This window comes from Littorina saxatilis, linkage group LG8, assembly GCF_037325665.1.
Source record: "Littorina saxatilis isolate snail1 linkage group LG8, US_GU_Lsax_2.0, whole genome shotgun sequence".
NCBI lineage: Eukaryota > Metazoa > Mollusca > Gastropoda > Littorinimorpha > Littorinidae > Littorina > Littorina saxatilis.
The window spans coordinates 37,691,651-37,717,382 of NC_090252.1; the positions used below are offsets into that span (position 1 = coordinate 37,691,651).

The following is a 25,732-nucleotide window of genomic DNA, read 5'->3' on the forward strand; positions in this document are numbered from 1 at the left end:
AAACAAACAAACAAACAAAGGCTCCTGTGAACTTGTAGTTTTGTCCTGAATCAAATTTTTCAAAAATTCAACCTCTCCTGTCTTATATTGATAGGTAGAGGGTTCGGTTGTTTTTATATTATTTTTTCTTCTGTATTGAACCCAGGGGTTGATTGGAGAACGATTCAGCACTAGTAAACCTGCACACAAGTTGACTAGGAGAGCTGAAAAATCTCCGCACTTAACCCAACAGACGCAGCCGGGATTCAAACCCTGAACACTTCATATGGAAGGCCGACGTCTTAACCGTTATACTATGCACAATTAGGTCGACCGTGTTTGCATCATGTAGACATCACAATACATTTTGACAGTTAGAAACAGTTCTTCTGCCACCATATGAAACAAAAATAGATTAGCAAATCCAAAAAGAAATAGACTGCCAACGTTCCAAAATTCAGAATAAAAAAACATGGGCGGGGATGTAGCTCAGTCGGTAGCGCGCTGGATTTGTATCCAGTTGGCCGCTGTCAGCGTGAGTTCGTCCCCACGTTCGGCGAGAGATTTATTTCTCAGAGTCAACTTTGTGTGCAGACTCTCCTCGGTGTCCAAACACCCCCGTGTGTACACGCAAGCACAAGACCAAGTGCGCACGAAAAAGATCCTGTAATCCATGTCAGAGTTCGGTGGATTATAGAAACACGAAAATACCCAGCATGCTTCCTCCGAAAACGGCGTATGGCTGCCTAAATGGCGGGGTAAAAAAACGGTCATACACGTAAAATTCCACTCGTGCAAAAAACACGAGTGTACGTGGGAGTTTCAGCCCACAAACGCAGAAGAAGAAGAAGAAGAAGTCAATAACAAACATTCCAACAACCTACCTTTCTTGTTTTTTGATACAAAAATAGATTGTTCTAGTTTCGTCAGCAGTTGACAGAACAACCTTTCACCCTTACGTCAACAGAATGTTCCCCTGGAAAAGTTTGTTTAACTTTTTGAAAGAGATGAAGACATCTTTACCACAAAACTATGCACACTTACGTCGAGCATGTTAGCCTGCACCAAAGTGTTGAGCATGGTTCTGAGGCTGGACAGCGTGGATTGCTTCAACCCGTCCAACACGATAGCGTCGATGTAGTCAATGTAGTCTTGCCATGCTGGAGACGCCTGGCTGATTTGTACAACCTGTTAGAAAAACAGAGAAGAATTAACACATTGTTCAATGAAAACATCTTGATCAGTGGTGTGGAATGAAAAGAAAGGAGAGAGAGAGAGACAATGACAATGACAATGACAATGACAATTCTTTATTTAACGAGGGTAGTAGATTAAGCAGTGGTCTGCTTTTTTACATCAAGAGAGAGAGAGAGGGAGAGAGAGAGAGAGAGAGAGAGAGAGAGAGAGAGTGTGTGTGTGCATGTGTGTGTGTGTGTGTGTGTGTGTGTGTGTGTGTGTGTGTGTGTATGTGTGTGTGTGTGCGTGCGTGCATGTGTGAGTGTGTGTGTGTGCCAGTGTGAGTGTGTGCATGCACGCACACGTGTGCATGGGTGTGTGTGCAAGACCTTGTATCAGAGCCTGTGTAGAGGGGGGAGAAGTGTGTGTGTGTGTGTGGGGGGGTATGCAGTTGGAAGAAAAGTAGAGGAAAAGCACAGTGATATTGTCTGCTATTTTAGTAAGCTGTTTCATATTTCTACCTTCATTACTACCTCTCTGCCGTCAACATTTCCCACACACAAACACTTGCATAAGGAAAAACAGCACGGCATGAAAGAAAGAAGGCTGATGGCTTACCTCAAAGGATGTCTGAATAATGCAGTGAATCTTGTTGCCAGAGGGAACCACAAGGTTTTCCAGTTCTTCATCCAGACTCCTGGAAAACGGGTAAAGAACCAAATTAATACAGAGATATTTCTGAAATCTCACTTTATAGTAAAACTACTTCTAGAGAGCAAAAAGCATAAAAAAAACTTACCTGAAAAATGCCCGACGTATAGTAAAGTCTACCCCCTATTCCTCCCCCCCCCCTCCACACACACGAAAAACGAAGAATTACAAACTGTTGCATGTCAAGCAGCTCTCTACACAGGATATAATATGCCCCAGAAACATCCTTGTATGTTAAAACTTTTACTTCTCCAACCGCCCCCCCCACCCCCCTCCTTCGTCCCCCATCCCTTTACAACCCCCTCTACCCAACCCCTTCTTGACCAAACCCCTCCGCCCCCCCCCCCCCCAAAAAAAAAAAAAAAAAAAAAAAAAAAAAGCAAACCAACACATACACCATGAACACAACAACAACCATGAACCACAACAACAACAACATACTTCTGCATGTCAAGCAGCTCCTCCATGGAGTAGGACAGGGTGAGCTTTCGGGCGTGAAAGACGTCGAGCGTGCCCCCCGACCAGGAGATGGTCATGGCCGCGATGTCATGGCAACCCGTCTGGACGATGTCCAGGTTCTGATGCACGTCCATGCACACCAGTGACATGGCCGTCTCGATGAAGTCCGCCGACTCCTTCATTCGCCACGTGTAGTGTTGCAGTCCCTGCTCCAACAGCTGTGGGGGGAGAGGGAGGTAAGAAATGGTTATTGCGATTGTATGACAGGTTGGGGAGGGAGGGAGGGAGGGAGGGAGGGAGGGAGGGAGGGAGGGAGGGAGGGAGGGAGGGAGGGGGGTGAGGACGGGTTGTGTGTAGGTGGGTGGCTGGATGTTAGGAGCGTGTGGTGGTTGCAGGTGAGTATGTTCATTTGTGTGTGTGTGTGTGTGTGTGTGTGTGTGTGTGTGTGTGTGTTTGGTGTGGTGTGGTGTGGTATGGTGTGGTCTGGTGTGATGTGGTGTGTGTGTGTGTGGTGTGTGTGTGTGTATGTGTGTGTGTGTGTGGGTGTGAAGTGGTGTGGTGTGTGTGTATGGCTGCTTCATGCGCCACATGTAGTACTGAAGTCCCTGCTCCAACAGCTGCAGATAAAGATAGAGAGAGGGAGATGTTATTGTTATTGTATGACAGGTTGGGGCATGGGAGGGGGGGGGGATGCTATGTGTGGGGTTAGGGTGTGCATGTGTCTGTGCCGACTTCTTCATTCGCCACGTGTAGTGCTGTAGTCCCTGCTCCAACAGCTGTGGGGGAAGATAAGATATGGTTATTGTGGGATATGGTGTGAGTGTTGCAGTAGGGGGGATGCGTCCCGACTGAGACAAAGATCTCTGGACTAAATTTTCAATCTATTTGGTTGAAAAATGAGGTTGTTACAATGCTGCCTCAATTGTCACTAAGAGCAGGATATGATGTCATCAAAGACTGTCCAAAAAAACTGAAAAAACATCTGGGGATATCATTCTCAGGAACTCTCGTACAGTTTCATGAAGATCGGTCCAGTAGTGTAGTTTTCTCTGAATCTCTCTACACATACACACTGACAGACAGACACACACACAAACACCACCACCCTTGTCTAGATTCACTGTCTATATTGAAACATTTAGTCACAACTTGACTTAACGTAAAAAAAAAAAAAGAACAAGAAAAAAACATTTAAATAACTTAAACAACAAGAACAAGAAAGTAAGAAGTAAAAGTCAACGCACCAAATCAATCTGCGCCAGCTTTCTCTCAAACATGGGTTTCTCAAACGCGGTCAGAGTTCTCATGATGGAGTTGTAGTTGGAGACAATGGTCTCCAGTCTGGTTGCCGTGACGCTCAGCTCAAAGGAGTCAGTGTTACGGAGCAGCTCCTTAGCAGCAGGCGGCAGTCGTGTGCTGAAGGGCGGCTGACTGATGTAGCGAACCTCTCGCAGAAGAAGGAGGAGCTGGGGGTCAAGGTTGACGTGAATGACCTGAGGTCGCTCTTCCGTCTCTTCGTCGTACTCATCTGCAATCTGTTTTGAGAGGAATTGTAAAAAAAAGTCTTGGTTAAGTTGAGCTGGTTGGTTGCAGTGTACTGTTGATGTTTCTGATTAAAAGCTCAGACATATACACACACTCTTTCACTCTCTTCTCTTGTGTACGCACACACACACACACACACACACACACACACACACACACACACACACACACACACACACTTAGTTTGGTATCCACTCTGGTCCAGACAACAACAACAACAACAACAACAACAACAACAACAACAACAACAACAACAACAACAACAACAACAACAACAACAACAACAACAACAACAACAGAAATGCACAATTACCAGCAGAGGCTGTTTCAGACGCAGTGTCAGCTCTGCAGTGATGCTGGACTGCCAGCTAATGATGATGTCATTCTCGTACCTGCAATTAAATGTTCATGACACTATTAAATATTGTATTTTAACATGCATATACAAAGATTCATGCACACACATGCACGCAAACTCCCATGCATGCGCACGCACACACACACACAGTCTTTCTCACTCTCTCTTTCTCTGTGTGTGTAACTCCCCCCCCCCCCCCCTTCACCTCTCTCTTTTTCAACCCATCTCCTCTCTTTCTCAAGCAAGTATTATTGAAATTCTGAACGATTCTTGATTATTTTCCGTGAGCACTTGGTCTTGCATTTGCGTGCTCACACAAAGGGGGATAAGGCACTAGGAGGTCTGCATATCAATTGACATGGGAGATTGGAAAAATCTGCACCCTTTACCCACCAGGCGTGGCCGGGGTTTGAACCCACGACCTTCTGATTGGGAGGCCGGTGTCTCATCCACTTGGCAATTGCGCTCGTCAAAATATGAAATGAAATGGGAGGAGTGGCTTACTTGTCGAGATCCTTGACGAGTTCAGAGTAGGTGTCCCTCATTCCCCAGCCAGAGTCGCCGTCCAGAGAGTGGGGGCTCACTTTCCTCATCTTCTCCATCGGCCGCTGTCACAATTATTCAACATGCTGTCAAATGGAGAGTTACATGCTGGTACAGTCGAACCCCCGTTTAAGACCTCTAAAAATCTGAGAAAATCAGATCTTAAAAAGGAGGGAGTCTTAAATTTGGGGGGGGTGGGGGGGTGTGTGTCTTATATAATTGAGCATGAAAGTCACTTGTTCAGTTAAATGCTTGTTACAGACCTGTTTACCCACACTTTGACTTTGGTGTACTTTTCACAGAGATTCAGTGTATTTTCAAAATATTGAGTGTATTTTGCAACTCACAAGAAACGTTCATGAGCTATTGCTTCAAGGGTAGCAATAACATTTTCATTTCAGAGGTGTATGTACCAGTGCAAAATGGTATTCCTTACCTGGTTAACATGTTAACCGACTGAACGTGTCCACATTTGCCACAGCTAGGTCTCCAAAAACAGACGACAACAATGGCGGCAGATAAAATCTCGTCATATCACGTCTCATGTGATTACATTGACCAATCGTCACAGCTGGATTTTATCCACTGGGCTATCGCGAGAACAGGTTTGGCAACTTAATTTTTATTTATTCTTCTTCCATCTAGTGATCACGATCAAACTTGATGTTTTTTACGATCGTCATGTCTTTTTCTCTCCAAACGTATTGGTCGTATGCTTGGCAACTTGGTGTACAAAATACGGCGAAATCGTATGGGTAATCAGGTCTGTTGTTATTCTCTCAGGTGCCGGGAGACTCGTTCTGCATCACTCTATAACACGCGTGGTATGCATTTAGAGCACTAACCGGCACGGTTAGCCCAGTGGTAAGGCGTCCGCCCCGTGATCGGGAGGTCGTGGGTTCGAACCCCGGCCGGGTCATACCTAAGACTTTAAAATTGGCAATCTAGTGGCTGCTCCGCCTGGCGTCTGGCATTATGGGTTTAGTGCTAGGACTGGTTGGTCCGGTGTCAGAATAATGTGACTGGGTGAGACATGAAGCCTGTGCTGCGACTTCTGTCTTGTGTGTGGGGCACGTTAAATGTCAAAGCAGCACCGCCCTGATATGGCCCTTCGTGGTCGGCTGGGCGTTAAACAAACAAACAAACAAACAATTTAGAGAACTTACTTCCCTTTGTCTATCAGATATTGGACAGGTTGTTAAATGGAGTTTCGCGTTGCTACAAATCAAAAGGTGTCTGTATAATACCAGAATTGATCTCACACTGATATTTACTACCAGTGCCTCTGTACAATGGAGCCTTTGTTGTGAGACCCTCCATTACAAGGCTACCTCTACTGTACAACATCATTTTCCCAGACATGTTCTTCATAGTGTCACACACTTACAGTGCCCAGGGTTTGCAGAAATCGAAAAGGGCAGAAGCTGGAATCTAACAATTTATAGTGATTAAATGCACCAGTCAATCGGACATCAGCATTGCTTGTTTGACCTTGGAGTGTGGTTTGAACTCATGCCACTTTCAACCCCTTACACATTTTATAAACTAGAACATAAATATCCTGGTTGGTCCGGTGTCAGAATAATGTGACTGGGTGAGACGTGAAGCCTGTGCTGCGACTTCTGTCTTGTGTGTGGCGCACGTTAACTGATATCACCATTCGTGGTGGACTGGGCGTTAAGCAAACCAACAAACAAACAGAAATATCCTGCCAAATGCCCCAAATGAAAAATTTAGATATCTTTTAAGTTTCAATAAAGTCATTGGGTGGCAAGCTCCCAAACTTATCGCTAGACTATTTCACACGCACCCACTTGGTGCATGGATATGAAGATATCTTACTAGAACTAACGTCATCGCTTTTCATAGCTACTTTATACTTTTATCAGAACATTTTAAGAATGCATTTTTATATCCAAGTACTTCTTATTTGCACTGTTAATTAGATGAGCGAGAGTGTGCGGGAGATAGGGAGGGTGGTGACGTACTGTACATAAAGGGTGTGCGGGAGATAGGGAGGGTGGTGACGTACTGTACATAAAGGGTGTGCGGGAGATAGGGAGGGTGGTGACGTACTGTACATAAAGGGTGTGCGGGAGATAGGGAGGGTGGTGACGTACTGTACATAAAGGGTGTGCGGGAGATGGGGAGGGTGGTGACGTACTGTACATAAAGGGTGTGCGGGAGATAGGGAGGGTGGTGACGTACTGTACATAAAGGGTGTGTGGGAGATAGGGAGGGTGGTGACGTACTGTACATAAAGGGTGTGTGGGAGATAGGGAGGGTGGTGACGTACTGTACATAAAGGGTGTGCGGGAGATAGGGAGGGTGGTGACGTACTGTACATAAAGGGTTTGCGGGAGATAGGGAGGGTGGTGACGTACTGTACATAAAGGGTGTGCGGGAGATAGGGAGGGTGGTGACGTACTGTACATAAAGAGTGTGTGGGAGATAGGGAGGGTGGTGACGTACTGTACATAAAGGGTGTGTGGGCCTTTGTGTGTTTTTACATAGACAAATCTTGCCAATGTTTTTACAGAGTGACGTTGAATAAACCATTTTATCATCATATCAAAAAGAATGTGTACCTTGATGCGCTGCTTTAATCCGTAGACCCACATCAGTTTGCTGACGACGGGCGGCATGTTGCTGTGAAGCGGCGGGCTGATGGCGTTCTCAGAAAACATGGTCCGCACTTGACTCAGCTCGGCCGAAAACGCATGAACAAGCTGTCGGTCTTTGTCCTTCAGATGCAGCTGTCAACAGTACCAATCAGTTCATTGACTGATCCAGCAAAGCTACTGGCTAATCAATTAGTCACTCATTCAATTCATCAACCATTCAAATCGTCGTTCAGTTAATCCCTTATTTCCTCACTCAGTAAACAATCAATCAAACAATCTATCCATCAATCAATGAGCGCTTCTGGGGTGATAACGCGAGACAACTCCTGTGATCTTGCCACGAGGTGGCGCCAGTTACCAGCCGAAAGGAAGAAGGGGCATAACCTCACCAGAACCGACCATTGTCTGTTTACCGTATAAAATGCACGACTTACACTTGAACTGTTACCAAACCGATATGCTATTTGGGACCAATGCAAGTTTGTTTCCCTTTTTCGTGTGATCTTGCCGCGAGGTGGAGCCAGTTACCAGCCGAAAGAAAGAGGGGGCATAACCTCACCAGAACCGCCCAATGATAAATGCATCAAACAATTAATTTTTATTTTATTTTTTTTTTTATTTATTTATTTTTTTTTTTTTAAATGAAGTTTCTTTTTTTTTTTTTTTTTTTTTTTTTCCCTGCACCTGTTCCTTGTCCCGGTGTGCTCTCACGCCGCCCCGTCCCTGCACTCACTGCTCCATCCACATCTGAATTTCGTTCCGCTGCCAGACTTGCCGATTTTACAGACGCTCCAGGGAGGGATGTCGGGTCGCTGCGGTAGGCTACCCTCGGAAGATGACACTGCACTTCTGCTGAGTCACTTCGACGGTGTTCAGTAGTGGGTCTGTCCCGAGCTAACGGACGCAGCCCACTACCTACTATGCCCCCTACTAACGACATTGACTGCTAAGTCGCGGAGCCAGACTGAGTGAGGGTCCCCTCCAGAGAGCAGACCGCCACCACGTCCCTCCGTCGACCCCCCAGAACGTCACACGTTGAAGACTGACAGCAGAAGTACTTTTCAGGGAAGGATGGAACAGGAACACTGAGACCAAGGTCACCATGAGAGCTCCGGGCATGAAGGGCCACAAGAGCAAGGACAATTTATAATTTTGGATGATTAATGAGATGAGGATGATTATAATGATGATGCTATGGATTTCCAATTTTGGTTTGAGACTACGTGACAGGGCAGCACTCTACGCTTACTGTCATAATATATCCTGGTGTCAACCAGGCCCGAGAACTGCAGCACCTGCGGTGTTGGTCAGGTAAACAGAACCTGAGCACCCTCAAAGTCGCATTCGTTAAGTGAATGACACTCGGCTGTGTGATTCCAGCCTTCCCATAGGAACCATAGCACTTCCACTCTGGGTAGGAGCCGACCGTAGCCCGAAAAACCCACATGACCCTGATGGGATTCGAACCCACGACCTCCCGGCCCACAGCCCGATGCGCTAACCACTGCGCTACGGGGGCCGGTAAACAATTAATTTTAAAAAAACCAGCATTCTCAAAAGAGAACAAGTCAGAGTTGTAGCTAACCTAGGCAGATCTTACCTGCACCATCTCACGACCGCTGACCCCCTCAAAGACCTCCAGCAGACGTAGCTGAGACTCCACTGTGGGGCACTGAGTGAACGCCTGGCGCAGGATCCCCGACAGACGCTTCTCCAGCGACTGAAAAAATACATGTAATGACGGAAATTATTCCATGAGTTTAACCCTTAAAGTGACACAATACACATCAATAATGTTTTTCTGTTTTGTTTTGCTACCATGAAATAATCAATACTCTGACAAGGGAAACCACTGTATATTGCCCTTTCAAATGCAGAAAGATGTTTGCCTCCCCTGAAGACCATTTTCTCAGTTTTGGTGTCTTTGTTTTATATTGCATGTTATGATTTTGTAAAAGACTTTTTTTTTAACTAAATACTTCAAGCAGTCAAGGGGTTTCACAATCAGTTCTGCAACACACTGTTCATACCATCAGGTTCCAGTGGAACCTTCCTTTTAACCCCCAGGCTCTCCCCCCCACCCCCCCCCCCCCCCCCCCCTTCTGGATTCTGGAATGAGTTGGCTTTCAACAAGTACAAACACAGTTCAAAGAAACCAGACAAGCTCGTATTCACCTGTGTAAATAAATAATGAACAAGTCAATGCACACTGCTGTAATTTCATGAATCAGTCAATGAATCTCAGCCACGCTTGCAAAACCCTACCTTGACGATGGTGCGGAACTGGAAGAAGGCGCGCTCAAAGGACTGCGAGCCGTCGATGTTGAGCACATTGGTGACGACGGAGAAAAAGTCGTTCATGGCCTGCGTATACTTCTGATGGATCTCCTTCACCATGGCATCCAGGCTCATGCTGCCAGCACCCCCTACCTCTGCCGCTCCGGCTAACAGACGAAAGTGACGCGTCGTCTCGACCAGCTCCAGAACATCATTGCATCTGTTGGTGGAAAAAGTGCTTTGTTTGTATTCTTTGAGTCTCAGTGAGCATGTGTGCATTCTGCTATGCATTTTTGGCTGAGCGTGCACACTTTTGAAATTGCATGTGTGTGTGTGTGTGTGAGTTTGAATGTGTGTGCTTTCGTATATGTGTGCATGTGAACACCACACCCTCATTTCCACAGTATACCAATGGATAACTAGACACTCACACACTTTTATTACATACTCTATCACTTAGATGCACACCATCCCCCCCCCTCCCACTTCGCTCCTTCATATACACACATACATTTCATCCTCATAACCCCTCTCTACCCCCCCGCCTCACACACTAGTCCATCCTCCTCTCCACACACACACTCATCATCCTACTCCCTTCACACACACACACACACACACACACACACACACACACACACACACACACACACCCACCTCTCCTTACAGCTGTTAAGAAGACCAAAACATGCATGGAGCGTTGCATGGTAATACCCCCCCCCCCCCTAATTCACACACACCCACACACAAACCCACCTCTCCATGAAGCTGTTGAGGAGATCAAAGCACGGAGCGTTGCGCGGCGGCCATGGGGAGTCCGTCATCAGATCCTCTTCATTCAGCGACGTGCTGCTTCCGTCCGAGTCCAAACTGCGCAGCCCGTAGCGAGGGGTGTAGGCGTGCGGTCCGTACATCTTGGTGGTGAACAGGTTCCCATGGGGCCGTGCAGCCCTGAGATCAAATCAACAACAAAGCAGAGTGAGAAAGGACATACAGTGGAACCCCCTTTTTAAGACCTCCACAAATCTGAAAAAATCAGGTCTTAAACAGGGAGTCTTAAATGTCTGTAGGCGATGAACAGAAAGTCTGAGAAAAGAGGTTTTAAAACAAGAGCGAGTCTTAAATGTTGTTGTTGCGGGGGGTGGGGGGGGGTGGGGTCATAAAAGACGGCTTAATCCACTGTGTTAAGAAGACCCAGACAAATTAAGAGACAATTGTTTTTTTAGAGGCAGGTTCTGTCAGATTGTTCCAAATGTGCTGTCCATAGTAGGTGGTTTGAGCTTGTGTCAAAGTCAAAAGCCAAATACAGTAGATTATTGGAAGGTTTAACTAATGACAGACCTGTTTACCCCCATAAGTTTTGGAGTAATGCTCAGCCCCAAAAATAGTAATCCTGGCACAAAAATAGTAATCATCCAGCATTCGTCGCCAATTACAACGCACATGACAACTGTGTCTGCGAAACGCAATCATGCACATATATCCATCATTCACAAACAAAACACATCAGTCAGTTTTTGTAGTCATCATAATTTCAAAGAAGATCACATCAAAAGCACATGCATCACTGATTCTTTTGCTCGTAGTAGGCCTTTTTCAGTGTGTCAAGCGCTTCTCTACTGTACTTGCGCTTGCCGAATGAGTGAGGGCGAGACTTCACCACTAGAATAAGGCTCTCCAGCGTCTCATCAGACAGACATGATCTCTGGTCAGTGCTGTGCTTGTTCACCCCATTTTGACATTGAAAAAAACCCAATGCCAAACATGTGAATTAATAAAAAAAAAAAAAAAAAAAAAAAAAAAATTTTTTTTTTTTTTAAACATTTTTTTTATTTATAAAAATCGTAGTCTTGACACGGATAGCGGAATGGCGTATTTTTTGCAGAAAATCGTAATAAATTACGCCAAAATCGTAAGGGTAAACAGGTCTGTAATGACAAAACAAACAGTTATATTTAATAAAATTCAACCCAGTAACTTTCTTTCTTTATTTGGTGTTTAACGTCGTTTTTAACCGTTCAAGGTTATATGGCGACGGATGGGATAGAGCCACTTGTCAATTGTTTCTTGTTCACAAAAGCACCAATCAAAAACTTGCTCCAGGGGCTTGCAACGTAGTACAATATATGACCTTACTGGGAGAATGCAAGTTTCCAGTACAAAGGACTTAACATTTCTTACATACTGCTTGACTAAAATCTTTACAAACATTGACTATATTCTATACAAGAAACACTTAACAAGGGTAAAAGGAGAAACAGAATCCGTTAGTCGCCTCTGGGGAGCATCGGGTAAATTCTTCCCCCTAACCCGCGGGGGGTGACCCAGTAACATTTTGACATAAATTCAATGTTCCAATAATCGTACCGTTCTTGTTTATCTATTCTTAATTTTGGAACGATAGCCGTCTATCTTTTTTTGATTACTTGAGTCAGAGTGTTCATTCAATCCACTGCCAGTGGCTTCAGCATGGTGGTCATGTCATTTTAAAACAGAGGTTCTTTCTTTCTTTATTTCTTTATTTGGTGTTTAACGTCGTTTTCAACCACGAAGGTTATATCGCGACGGGGAAAGGGGGGGAGATGGGATAGAGCCACTTAATTGTCAATTGTTTCTTGTTCACAAAAGCACTAATCAAAAATTTGCTCCAGGGGCTTGCAACGTAGTACAATATATTACCTTACTGGGAGAATGCAAGTTTCCAGTTCAAAGGACTTAACATTTCTTACATACTGCTTGACTAAAATCTTTACAAAAATTGACTATATTCTATACAAGAAACACTTAACAAGGGTAAAAGGAGAAACAGAATCCGTTAGTCGCCTCTTACGACATGCTGGGGAGCATCGGGTAAATTCTTCCCCCTAACCCGCGGGGGGAAACAGAGGTTAATGTGCATACTTGGTAAACAAGTTTTTAAAAAAGAAGATGGGTTCTTAAAACCGAGGGTCATCAAAGACAAAGAGAGGTTTCACTGTTTTGTTGGTCCACTTAGAAAATTGATACATCAAGTTTTCATTGAGGTTTCACTATGTATGTACACACACACATGCACACACACACACTCACACAGACCTACAGACCAACCCACACGCACACACACTGACACAGACCAACCCACACACACACACACACTGACACAGACCAACCTACACACATACACCCACACACACTCACACAAAGAAACACTCACACAGATCCTTACTGAAAAACGTAGTTGAAAAGTACAACAAAATGTGGCATAGTGACAAGAAATGAAAATAAAATGCTTGTTGAAAAATGCCAGGTTAAAATATGACAAGTACATGGGTGGGACTGAAAGTGTCATGAATCCTGAAGAACCAGACAAATCAACCTCAACTGAACAAAAAAAACCAACAACAACAAAAAGAGAGAGAAAAAAAGGCCATAATCGAATCCGGATTTCCGGCATATACCGGAAGAATCCCACCCATGCAAGTAGCAAAAGTAAACGGAAAAGTGAGAACAAATGTGACCCTCCACCACGGAATGAGTCGCATGTCACCTCGTGCGGTTCTGCGCAAGGCTTAATATAAGTCCGGGGGTGTCTGGTAACAGTGTGAGGGTCACCTTAGTCACAGGCTTATAACTCAAAAATTTTCGCTCCTTTCTAAAACGGTTTTCACCACTGGATAGAGCATAAACAAGAAGGGCAAAGCCCATACGACTCACATGCTTGACCTAAACCTAGCAATGACATCATACACTAAGAACTGCTTTACACATTTTTCCTACCAAAATACATGTGACCTTGACCCAAGGTCAAGGTCATCCAAGGTCATGCAACACAAAGCTGTTAATTCAAGACATAGGAAGTACAATGGTGCTTATTGGCTCTTTCTACCATGAGATATGGTCACTTTTAGTGGTTCACTACCTTATTTTGGTCACATTTCATAAGGGTCAAAGTGACCTTGACCTTGATCATATGTGACCAAATGTGTCTCATGATGAAAGCATAACATGTGCCCCACATAATTTTTAAGTTTGAAACAGTTATCTTCCATAGTTCAGGGTCAAGGTCACTTCAAAATATGTATACAATCCAACTTTGAAGAGCTCCTGTGACCTTGACCTTGAAGCAAGGTAAACCAAACTGGTATCAAAAGATGGGGCTTACTTTGCCCTATATATCATATATAGGTGAGGTATTCAATCTCAAAAACTTCAGAGAAAATGTGAAAAATGTGAAAAATAGCTGTTTTTTAGGCAACATTTATGGCCCCTGCGACCTTGACCTTGAAGCAAGGTCAAGATGCTATGTATGTTTTTTGGGGCCTTGTCATCATACACCATCTTGCCAAATTTGGTACTGATAGACTGAATAGTGTCCAAGAAATATCCAACGTTAAAGTTTTCCGGACGGACGGACGGACGGACGGACGTCCGGACGTCCGGACGGACGGACGGACGACTCGGGTGAGTACATAGACTCACTTTTGCTTCGCATGTGAGTCAAAAACTCTTTAGGAAAATCTAAAAACATGAAAATCATGCAAAGGTGACATATGCGACTCACACCGTGGTGGAGGGTCACAAATAACAGCTTTCCAGCAAAATGTGACAGTGCACTGAAAATCTGAACGGTACAGGCAAAGGTGTGAAGAAACTACAGCCAAAATATCTGCTTCATTGAAAAAGTAATAGAATTTGCCATGCTATTAAGCAATTCTGATGTGGTTTAAAAATAAATCAGAATCAATAATACATGCTGATTTGATCAGACAATTGCACAGTGCATATGTGTAAAGTGCATAAGTTTCTGTGTCAAATTACTCACATGAATCCTTGGAGCTCTAGTACGATACAAACCATACAGATGAGGAGCAATAATTTCCATGTTTTTGTCTTTTTGTTGTTGTCATCTTCTCTTTATATTGTCCGCATTGTGGACATATTGGTTATAAGAGACTGTCAAGCATGAATTAACTTAAACCACCAGTTACTTATCATAAACAATAAAGATAGCCGAAAGAGTTAGATAAATGACTTCGGAATTAAAATTCGCACTCAAGATTGTAGTTCTCATTTCATCATTTCAATTACAGTCCTACCTCCCCAAGCAACCTCAGACTATTTTTTCTCACTATAAATCACCTTTCCATAAAGATCACTGATCTATAATGACCACTTTTAGTTGGTCCCTTGGATGGTAGTTACAGACAGACGGGCGCTGTGGCGGGGTGGTAAGACGTCTGCCTCTTAATCGGAAGGTCGTGAGTTCGAATCCTGGCAGCGGCCGCCTGGTGGGTTAAGTGTGGAGTTTTTTCCGATCTCCCAGGTCAACTTATGTGCAGACCTGCTTAGTGGCTTATATGCACATGCAAGCACAAGACCAAGTGCGCACGGAAAAGATCCTGTAATCCATGTCAGAGTTCGGTGGGTTATAGAAACATGAAAATACCCAGCCAATCAATCAATCAATCAATGAGGCTTATATCGCGCATATTCCGTGGGTACAGTTATAGGCGCTCTGCAGTGATGCCGTGTGAGATGAAATTTTATACGGCCAGTAATTGCAGCCATTTCGGCGCATATTTACCTTTCACGGCCTATTATTCCAAGTCACACGGGTATAGGTAGACAATTATGAACTGTGCCTAAGCAATTTTTGCCAGGAAAGACCCTTTTGTCAATCGTGGGATCTTTAACGTGCACACCCAATGTAGTGTACACGGGGGGGAGTTCGGACACCGAAGAGAGTCTGCACACAAATTTGACTCTGAAATAAATTTCCGCCGAACCTGGGATCGAACTCACGCTGACAGCGGCCAACTGAATACAAATCCAGCGTGCTACCAACTGAGCTATATCCCCGCCCCTCCAAAAGCGGCGTATGGTTGCCTAAATGGCGGGGTAAAAACGGTCATACACGTAAAAATCCACTCGTGCAAAAACACGAATGTACGTGGGAGTTATAGGCCACCAACGCAGAAGAAGAAGAATAAGGTAGTTACAGGCAGGTTCAACTGTACTTCTTTTGAGGAATAGGAAAATGAGAGCACTTACAATCTTTCTGCGTTTTCAGCGATGTTCTGTGCATTCTTGTCATCCGCTTTGTCCTTGAAGTCGAGGTAGGTTCCTCTGAATGCTGCACACACCCTCAGGGCTTCCTTCAGCTTGGAGTAAGACTGAAAGAATGATACCATGTGGATGTTTAGGATGAGCTTGTGTGTGTGTGTGTGTGTGTGTGTGTGTGTGTGTGAGTGTGTGTGTGTCAGTGTGTGTGCGTGAGCGTGTGTGTGTGCGTATGTGTGTGTGTGTTAATTAGTAACTGCATGCGTACTTGCGTGTTTGTATGTGCGTGTGTGTGTTAGTGTCAGTGTGTGCGTGTGGGTGTGAGTGTGACTGTGACTGTGTGTGTGTCAGTAACTGCATGCCTACTTGCGTGTTTGTATGTGTGCACATGTCTACATTCATACCTACATACATTTATGTATGTGTGTGTGTGTGTGTGGGGAGGATGCATGTGGGTGGGTGTGGTGCTTTTGTGCATGTGACTACATGCATACTTACATGTGTGTGTATGTGTGCTTGTGTGTGTAGGTAAGGGGGTGTGTGCGCGTTAAAACCCACTCGTGCAAAAAACACATGTAAATGGGAGATCCAAGCAACGAACAATGAAGAAAAAAGAATGTCTTAAAATGTGAGTTCCGTTGAACAGAAGAAAAAATATGTACAAGAACAAAAAACTAAAGAGCCAACCTCCAGCGGTTCCCGCATAATGTCCTCTCCGACAATAGCTATGGCGCGATGCACCACTTCGTTGGACAACAGGCGCAGCAAGTTGTGAAACTTGTCAATCTGGTGGTAATACCTGTGACAAGAACACAAACACATTCTTGAATAGGCAGACAATGTATTTCTCTTCAAATTTTCAAACACAAAGTACAAAACCTGATTTGTTTTTTTTAGAATCTCTCGTCCTCCATGAGTAAATGAAAATGAACAAAGTATCGTCTCTTGAATTCGTAAACACACAAATTGCACTTTTTAAAGCAAACTTTAATAATCAACAGAAAAAAAGAAACACATTTTTGTAAAAATGCGAACAAAATAATGCAAGTCTATTTAAGAATTTCTGTGTCTTCCTGATTTTGCAGTGGAACCCCCCTTTTTAGACCCCCATTTTAAGACCCTGTTTTCTTAGACTTTCTATTCATAACCTCTGTAAATTATCCCCCATTTTAAGACTCCCTCCTTTTTAAGACCTGATTATGTCAGATTTGTTGAGGTCTTAAAAGGGGGGTTCCACTGTACTTTCTTCTATCTTTTATCTCCGGCTAATTGAGCTTAATTCTGGAGACTATCTCCTCTTATCTCATCCGTATTCGATCCACTAACACAGCAGGGGCTCACATCCACGTCGGACATCGGACATACACAGATATTTTTTCCAAATGTCCTATACATTTTTCATGCAAGAGGACATATGTCCTATTGTTTTTGTCACAAAGTGGTCATTATCCGATTATGCTTTCATTTGATGTGGACATTGTCAGTACTTTCCAATTTACAGTAGTTTTATTTGCTTATTTATTGATGTTTTGCGAAGCGATGTGTCTCCAAGCAGAAATAAACATGCTCATAGTGTACGTTTTGTTGCGAGAAAAAAAGGTCATATTCATTTAGTTTTGTTCGGGACAAATGTCCTATCACTTTTGCATTGTCCAGGACATTTGTCCTATGCCACCTCTCATGGATGTAAGCCCCTGACACAGAATTAAAATCCCACGAGTAGGTTCTCATGTGTATGACCGTTTTTACCCCGCCATCTCGGAGGATGCATGCTTGTTATTTTCGGATTTACCACGTGCTCAATTCACTTACACAGAGTGAGACCACACCAGGTTGAGCACAGTCATCAGGGGTTTGAAGAGTTTGAGCATCTCTTTGGGTTCACAGGCGTCGTGAAGCTGCTGAAACCAGGGCCGCATGGTGCTGAGGAACTTTAAGATCTTCATCGTTTCCGCCTCCGCCTGGAACATTTCATATGATGAATTCAGATACTACCATGATAAATTGTTAATTCTGAAACCACAAACTGGACTCTCATGCATGAAACTATGTGAATTTGTTAATCACTGACCTTAAATATGAAACATGCACCGACTCACACATACACATTCACTCTCTCCCTCTCCCGTACTCACTCACTAACACACTGCACAAAAATGATAAAGAACGTCCTTGTTCATGTAATCCCCTCCCCCCCCCTCCCCTTCTAAGACAACCCCCCCCCCCCCACTCCACCCCTTTCTCTCATCCACCAACCTTGCTGAATGTCCTTAGTTGTCAGCGCCCCCCCCCCCCCCCCCCCCCCACCACCACCACCATGCTGATGTCTTTGCGCTCAGCCTGGAAAGAGTGAGCTTACTGGAGGTAAAACTGCTCAAGATTGAACAGAAAGTCCTTGGCAAAGTCACCCCACCCCACCCCGCCCACACCAGTTTTTACACCCCCGGTATAGGGGTGTGTATAGGTTTCGCTCGATGTGTTTGTTTGTTTGTTTGTTTGTTTGTTTGTTTGTGTTCGCATATAGATCTCAAGAATGAACGGACCGATCGTCACCAAACTTGGTGAACAGGTTCTATACATTCCTGAGACGGTCCTTACAAAAATTGGGACCAGTCAAACACACGGTTAGGGAGTTATTGGTGGATTAAAATTATACAAGGACTTATAGAGGGACATCTTCATGGTCAAAGGGAAATAACCATTCTCACTCAGTCACTGCCACCAACTGAGAAGGTTATTTCCCTTTGACGGGGGTGTTTTTTCTACCTCGTAGGAATTTCTTGTTCCCTTCGAAATCTTCCTACCACCACCCTCCTTGCTGATGTCTTTGCGCACCACCTAGAAGGAGTGAGCGTACTGGGAGTCGGCCTGCTCAAGGTTGTCCAGGATGTCCTTGGCCACGTTAACCCACCCAAACCCCCTCCAGACCCCCCTTCCCCCTTTCTGTCATTTGACTGACCTCCCCTTGCTGATGTCTTTTGACACCCCTTGCTGATGTCTTACTACACAGCTAGGAAGGAGTGAGCATACTGGGAGTAAAACTGATCAAGATTATACAGAATGTGCTTCGTCACGCTCCCTCCCCCCCCCCCCCCACCCTCCCTCGCCACACCTCCCCCCCCCCCCCCCCCTCCCCACATCAACCCCTTTCTGTCATTCCACCCACCTTGCTGATGTCTTTGCGCACGGCCTGGAAGGAGTGAGCGTACTGTGAGTCGGCCTGTTCCAGGTTGTGCAGGATATCTTTGGCCACGTCAGAGTCCAGCTGTTCGTCGATGGACCGGAGTCGTGCCAAGTGCTTCTCCCACATCTTGACCTCGTCCAGTGGTCCCGGCTCGGCCCCAGCCTGCTGGGTCAAGGCTGTCTGGGGGTCGTGACGCAGCACCGCCTGAAATTTGCCCATGAAAGTATCACTGGACATAAAGGCAACGATGGGCAAAGTAAGGTATTGTGAGTCTGTTAAGACCTTGATTTTCCAGATTTTCTGTTTATAGTATAGTAAATTTACCACCATTTTAAGACTCCCTCCCAAATCCAATGCGGTACAAACAGAGCTAACCATTCACCCCACTTTTCAGCAGGTTGAAGAGATGAGGCGAGCAAAAAGGGTTTACAAATTTCAAAATGATAAAAAAGTCAAGATTTCAATACATTTTGTTATCCCTGAATGAATATGACAATGCTTTACACATGATCCTGGTTTTGTTTTCTCCTGTCACCTGACAGAGTTTTGAATCACCTTCTTCTTCTTCTTCAGCGTTCCAGAATTGTCTGGTTACGTGTGAGCTCGTTTGTCCATTTGGGTTCCCCGCTTTCGTTGAGTAGGCATGCTGGGTATTTTCGTGTTTCCATAACCCACCGAACTCCAACATGGATTACAGGACCTTTTCTGTGCGCACTTGGTCTTGTGTTTGCGTGTACACACGAAGGGGGTTAAGTCACTAGCAGGTCTGCACATAAGTTAACCTGGGAGATCGGAAAAATCTCAACTCTTAACCCACCAGGCAGCAGCGACCGGGATTCGAACTCACGACCTCCCGATTAGGAGGCCGACGTCTTACCACCACGCCACTGCGCCCGTCTTTGAATCACCACAATCACCAATGAAAAAAACAATCAAAGAACATTGGCAGTCTATCTGTTTTGATTTTCACCACAATCGCCACCAACAAACAGGCATGGAAACTAACCCTAATCTGTTTGATCCAGCCGATGACTGTCGTCTCAAGCACGTGCAACACAGCTGCTCTGCGACTGGGCGTGGCAGCGACCTCAGCCAGCACCTCAATAGATGGAAGATTCAGTATGATGCGCCCCTGAAAAAAACATGGTAAAGTTTCGAATTCAGATAAGCGATGAAAAAAAGGAAATGGATTCTAAAAAATGATGATAAAATAAAACAAAGATATATATATTTTAAAAGGAATAGAGTCAGGCAATAATGCTGAAACAATCTGGAAGTCCATTAAATGACTTTATTTTTGTTTTTTGTTTGTTTGCTTAACGCCCAGCCGACCACGAAGGGCCATATCAGGGCGGTGCTGCTTTGACATATAACGTGCGCCACACACAAGACAGAAGTCGCAGCACAGGCTTCATGTCCCAGTCACATTATTCTGACACCGGACCAACCAGTCCTAGCACTAACCCCATAATGCCAGACGCCAGGCGGAGCAGCCACTAGATTGCCAATTTTAAAGTGTTAGGTTAACCCCGGCCGGGGTTCGAACCCATGACCTCCCGATCACGGGGCGGACGCCTTACCACTAGGCCAACCGTGCCGGTTGCTGGTCATTAAATGACTGTCATACAAAACATACCAATATAATGTATAGCAGTTTATAGCATTACATAATACATAACAACAGGACTGGTCTGAAGACATTAAGACAGAATAACAATTTCAGACGAAAAAATAATAATCACATTCTACTACTGCACAAAATAAAAGTTCAATGAAGAAATAAAAACAAGAGAAAAGCTCAAACAAAAGATTCTGTATATAGTGGAATGCTCAAAATTACATTACAAAACAGTAAAAACGTTTTTGTTTGATTGTGGATACAAATATTCTCAAAATGGCCAAATCGCTAAATTGTAACTCGCCAGCTGGACGAGTAACTTCAAGAAAGTCACTAGCCCGCTACAAATTTTGCTGGCCAGGTACATACCACAGTTGCTGCATCTGCAGTGCTTATATGACTTTGAAACTCGATATTACAACCAAAAGTGTATCCCAGAATGTTTGACTGGCCAGGCGGGCGAGTTGCCAGGCGGTTTCTACTAGCCCGGCAGATTTCTTACTCACCCTGGCGATTGGGCGGACGATTTGACCATCCCTGAACAGCCATCAAAATGTTGAACAAAACATGCAAACTGACCTCCACGTGACCTTGCGAGACCTCGACGGCAGCCATCAGCCTGTGCATGATGTCCATAAGCTTGTCGCTGTTGATTCCCGCGCCCGTCACGCTCGGTGTGTTCGTACCCAGCAGCGGCAGGAACACTTCACGGATCGTCAGCTCCAGGTGTTCCAGTGGAACACTTGTGCAGTCCATGTAGAACACCTCATTGTCTGTCAACAGAGAGAGTGATACATGTATAAATAAAAAAACCCAGATAGACTGCTAACGTTCCAAAATTCAGAATGAAATAAAAAACAAGAATTGTAGGTTATTAGAACGTTTAATTTATGACAAAACAAAATGTTACATTTACAGTACGTCAACGGAGTCTTTTGAGTATGATTGCCTCGAAAGCATCTTGCAAGCAACTTTTGTCAACAATTTTGAGATCAGACCATAAGTTCATTATCTTTATCATAAGCGTTTGTCTGTCTGTCTATTTAATGAATGATACATGCATCGACTATTGCCAAAGTCAAAACAAAGTTAGTCAGAAAGATATATGCTTTAGCAGGTTGAATCTCAATCATATCAGCAGTATGCATGACAGGCTGATGGGGTCTATGTCGACCAAAAGAGTGGGATTCCCTGTAGGTGGAGTTCCTGGAGGGGGATTCCCTGTATACAGGGAATCCCACAGGATGGAGATTTTCAATAAAACTTGCAAACCATACTCAAATTTCTAAGAAATATCAAAAAAGATTGAAAAACATCAAATTCTACCGATGTCGCCAAGCATCACGTGACTTTCAGCGATATCAGCGACACGCTACAGGAACTAAATCCTGTGGTATTCCCTGTATACAGGGAATCCCCCTCCAGGAACTCCACCTACAGGGAATCCCACTCTTTTGGTCGACATAGACCCCATCAGCGTCAGTTACTGACCTGCCGACCCTTCTGAAGCGTCAAGTGTTGCAATTTAGAATTTGTTGGAGAAATTTCAGCGTAGCAAACCCACATCCGCATTTATAAAATCTTGCACAAGAATAGACTTGTGTAATAATGCAGGTACACAAAATACCCATCTGCAGTGCCACTATTAACCCCTTCACTGCCACAGTATAACAGCATTATCCGAACGGTCTATGGGAAAGAAATGTGTTTAGAACCCTTACAAGTACTTGGACAGTGGTTGGTACCTCCCATTTAGTTTTCAGAAATGTCCTGAAATGTTGTTGACACAAATCCCACGTATGAGATACGGTTATGGGCGTAGGACAAACCGAAAATTACCACGTATTACATACGGGGTGGGCAGTGAAGGGGTTAAGTGTACACAATGTTGTATGACCTATTTTGTGACCGCTACTCAGACTCGGAGGCATAAATGAGTGCTAGGACTCGCAAAAAAAAGGGAACTGTTGCGTGCTTGTAATTTTGTGTTTAAGTGAAGCAACCTTAACCCCTTCACTGCCCACCCCGTATGTAATACGTGGTCATTTTTGGTTTGTCGTACGCCCATAACCGTATCTCATACGTGGGATTTGTGTCACCAACATTTCAGGACATTTCTGAAAACTAAATGGGAGGTAACCTCTGTCCAAGTACTTGTAGGGGTTCTAAACACAGTTCTTTCCCATAGACTGTTCGGATAAGCTACTATACCACGTGTTGACAGCTCACCACTTTGCCAAGACATGTTAGTATTCACAATGGCGGCGGAAAGTCCGACCTCAACTCGTAGACCTGTTTTCAAGCGATACAGTGTTCTGGAAGCTCTACAAGAAGTGATTTATGGATTACCACACAGAAGAATACTTTTATGGGCTGTAATGTGAGTACCTGATGTTTGACACCAGTTTTAGCAGTGTTTTGTGTGGTTTTATGTGCTGCAATGTGTGTGTAAGCCCGGAAACTAATTTTTGACAAAAATGGTCATTTTATCAATTTTTACTATAACAATCACAAACAAAGTCCAATGATCATGTCATCCTATAATAGCCAAGGGTATAAGCAAAACACATGCCAAAGATCTAAGAGATATCTCAATAAATGATCGAGCAGTGAACAGATTAGTGAACCTACCGAAGAAAGCGAAATTTTGCCCTGGCGCACAGCAATACCAAAATGCTGTTATACTGTGGCAGTGAAGAGGTTAAGCTTGGCATAGCAATTGCTCTTAAAACATAGCATGCTATGCTGAAAGCAGCTCTGCAGTTATCCTTTCAAATGGGTTCTTAAAAGGGGCTTTCTACTGCACCTACCAAGATTGTCCTTAGTGAGCTTGGTCCCTGGGTTGCACTTGAGGAAGAAGATGGACTTGGCCTTCAGGTCATGGGGAGGCTGCAGAGACGCTGTGATCTGTCGCGGGGGGCGTATGTAGACAAACATCCGCTTCACATCTTCATTGTTTACAAACTCGTAGAACGCCAGTCTGGAGAAGAAAACATATGTACAGAATGTGACATTGTTCAGGTATTTGAGTGTCATTTGTCCTGCAACACATAAGTTCTTTGTAATAAAACTATGAATCTGAACTATTTGCAGGGATGGCCAAAATCTGCCCGGCTAGTAGAAACCGCCAGGCAACTTAATTGCCCGGCCGGCCAGTGAAAATTCTGGTCCAATGCAACACTTTTGGTTGTACGTGTAATATCGAAATTCAAAGCCATATATAAACACTGCAGATGCAGCAACTGTGGCATGTACCGGGCCAGTGAAAATTTTGGCGGTCTAGTCACTTTTTTTTTAAAGTGACACGCCCGGTTGGCAAGATTTGGTCATCCCTGATCTATGCACTGCTGTTTTCCATTTATTATTGTAAAGTTTATTTGCCTTCGGTTTCTCAAGAGTAGTTCACTAATTCTAAACAAAATGTCATTCTATTTATTTTCTGATCTAGTTTTGGGACTTAGTATTGTTTTACTTGTTGGCTTACAGGGTGTCCATTCCATGCTTCATGAATTAAATTAAATAAAAAAATTACTCCTGCATCTACAACTCCTTTTTTAACCGGACCACTGAATTAAAATACCCTAAAAGTTCACTAAGGTTACATGTATACAACTGCAAGTCCTAAGACTTTTGCTATACACTTGGAATCTTTATTAAATTGTGCGCAGGACTCACAGAAAAGAGGGAACTGTTGCATTCTTGTGATTAATTGTGCGTAGCCATCTTTAACTTGGCGTAGTAGTATAGCAATTGCTCTTTAACAGCTGAAAGCGTAGCAGTTGGCAGCTCGATCTGCACTGTATGAGCTATGCCCCCGCCCCATGGATTATACATACCTGTTGTCATCATTTGTCATCATATTCTTGAGGTCCTCATTGCGGGGTCGCAGCGAAGAGCTGATCCTGACCTCCAACCACTTCAACCGTTCATCCATCTTGATGTCAGTTGTGTATCAACCAGCCGGTTGTTTACTATCTACAAAGGTCTGCACTTCTGCCGAGTGCTACAACAAATACAAAAATACATACAAAACATAACAGCGCTAAAAGTCCACAAAATGGGGCACTCGCCTTTGGCAAGTACTTCTCATAATTTACCTGCCAGAGAGCAAATTTTACTTGCCAAATCAACCATTTGTTTCAGCAACTTTACTCGCCTTAGGCGAGTAGATTAACATTTCTACTCGCCATTTATAGATTTCTACTCGCCATGTGAGTAAAATACTCGCCACTTTCAGGCCTGAATGAATTAATGGGCCTAAGAATTAAGAAAAAAACATTGGAAAAATAACTTCCATGTGGGTCACCTATCTCTATCAGCCATTGATTTGTGTTCCAGGAACATACATTACCAGACCAAAGCACTTTCCAGATATATATATTTTCAAGAGCAAGTGTGTGCTTGGGTTCCATTTCGCTAATTTCTTTTTGGGAAAAAAACTAATCAGCAAAGCAGACACACACACACACACTATCTGAAATTAATTATTTAGAAATTAATATGCACAGTCGATCTCTTCAAATGCCAATCGCCGATAGTGATACTTTTGAAGTTTTGTATGTAATCACTGATGATTGATCTACAACACATTAAGGTCACTCACTGACTAAAACCCTGTTTTTTTTTAAATCAACAGAGATACCATATGTAATATCTGAAGCGAACTGACCACAGAACGATTAGACTTTACTTGAATTTTACCCCGCTCCTCCGAAAACGGCGTATGGCTGCCTAAATGGCTGGGTAAAAACGGTCATACACGTAAAATTCCACTCGTGCAAAAACACGAGTGTACGTGTGAGTCTAAGCCCATGAACGAATAAGAAGAAGAAGAAGACCCCGCTAAGCTCATTGCAACGAAACTCAAAGAAATGTCAATTTTTAAAATTCAAGGATGAAGATGAAAGCCAATCGGCAATCGCAACAGTGTAACAGTGCCTGGCTATTTCACCCTTTTTACAATGGTTTACAATCCCTGACAACGATATCACTGTAATCAAAACACACAACCAACCTGAATCAAAATGCCTAACTGTAGGTCGAGTCCAAAATTTCAAACGGTATTCATTTGGCAGGACAATCACTTCTTCACGCGCTTCAAGCTTTCATGGCGCGCGGTCCGCCATATTGTTTGATGTCGCTGCTAGGGACGCGTGCCGAAGCAGGTTTTTAGAGCGGTTCTTGGTCTGCCTGTCTTCCGGTAGTTTTAACTTGAACCA

The 25,732-nt window shown here is 44.0% G+C and overlaps 1 protein-coding gene across 1 annotated transcript in view; it reads right to left on the reverse strand.

Annotated features, from left to right (window-relative positions):
- Positions 1-25,639, reverse strand: part of LOC138973447 (uncharacterized) — a 156,037-nt gene extending 130,398 nt beyond the window's left edge. The window contains exons 1-19 of the mRNA XM_070346168.1: positions 25,528-25,639; positions 24,350-24,516; positions 23,324-23,493; positions 21,093-21,286; positions 19,902-20,027; positions 18,878-19,099; positions 17,524-17,672; positions 16,399-16,510; positions 15,703-15,824; positions 10,429-10,623; positions 9,661-9,892; positions 8,996-9,115; positions 7,360-7,527; positions 4,733-4,836; positions 4,184-4,262; positions 3,570-3,860; positions 2,308-2,543; positions 1,774-1,852; positions 1,024-1,167 (exon numbers count right to left, since the gene is read on the reverse strand). Coding sequence (XP_070202269.1) covers positions 1,024-1,167; positions 1,774-1,852; positions 2,308-2,543; positions 3,570-3,860; positions 4,184-4,262; positions 4,733-4,836; positions 7,360-7,527; positions 8,996-9,115; positions 9,661-9,892; positions 10,429-10,623; positions 15,703-15,824; positions 16,399-16,510; positions 17,524-17,672; positions 18,878-19,099; positions 19,902-20,027; positions 21,093-21,286; positions 23,324-23,493; positions 24,350-24,447 — 2,841 coding nt within the window. The 5' untranslated portion in view covers positions 24,448-24,516; positions 25,528-25,639. The remainder of the gene's footprint in view (positions 1-1,023; positions 1,168-1,773; positions 1,853-2,307; positions 2,544-3,569; positions 3,861-4,183; positions 4,263-4,732; positions 4,837-7,359; positions 7,528-8,995; positions 9,116-9,660; positions 9,893-10,428; positions 10,624-15,702; positions 15,825-16,398; positions 16,511-17,523; positions 17,673-18,877; positions 19,100-19,901; positions 20,028-21,092; positions 21,287-23,323; positions 23,494-24,349; positions 24,517-25,527) is intronic.
- Between the last annotated feature and the right edge of the window lie 93 nt (positions 25,640-25,732).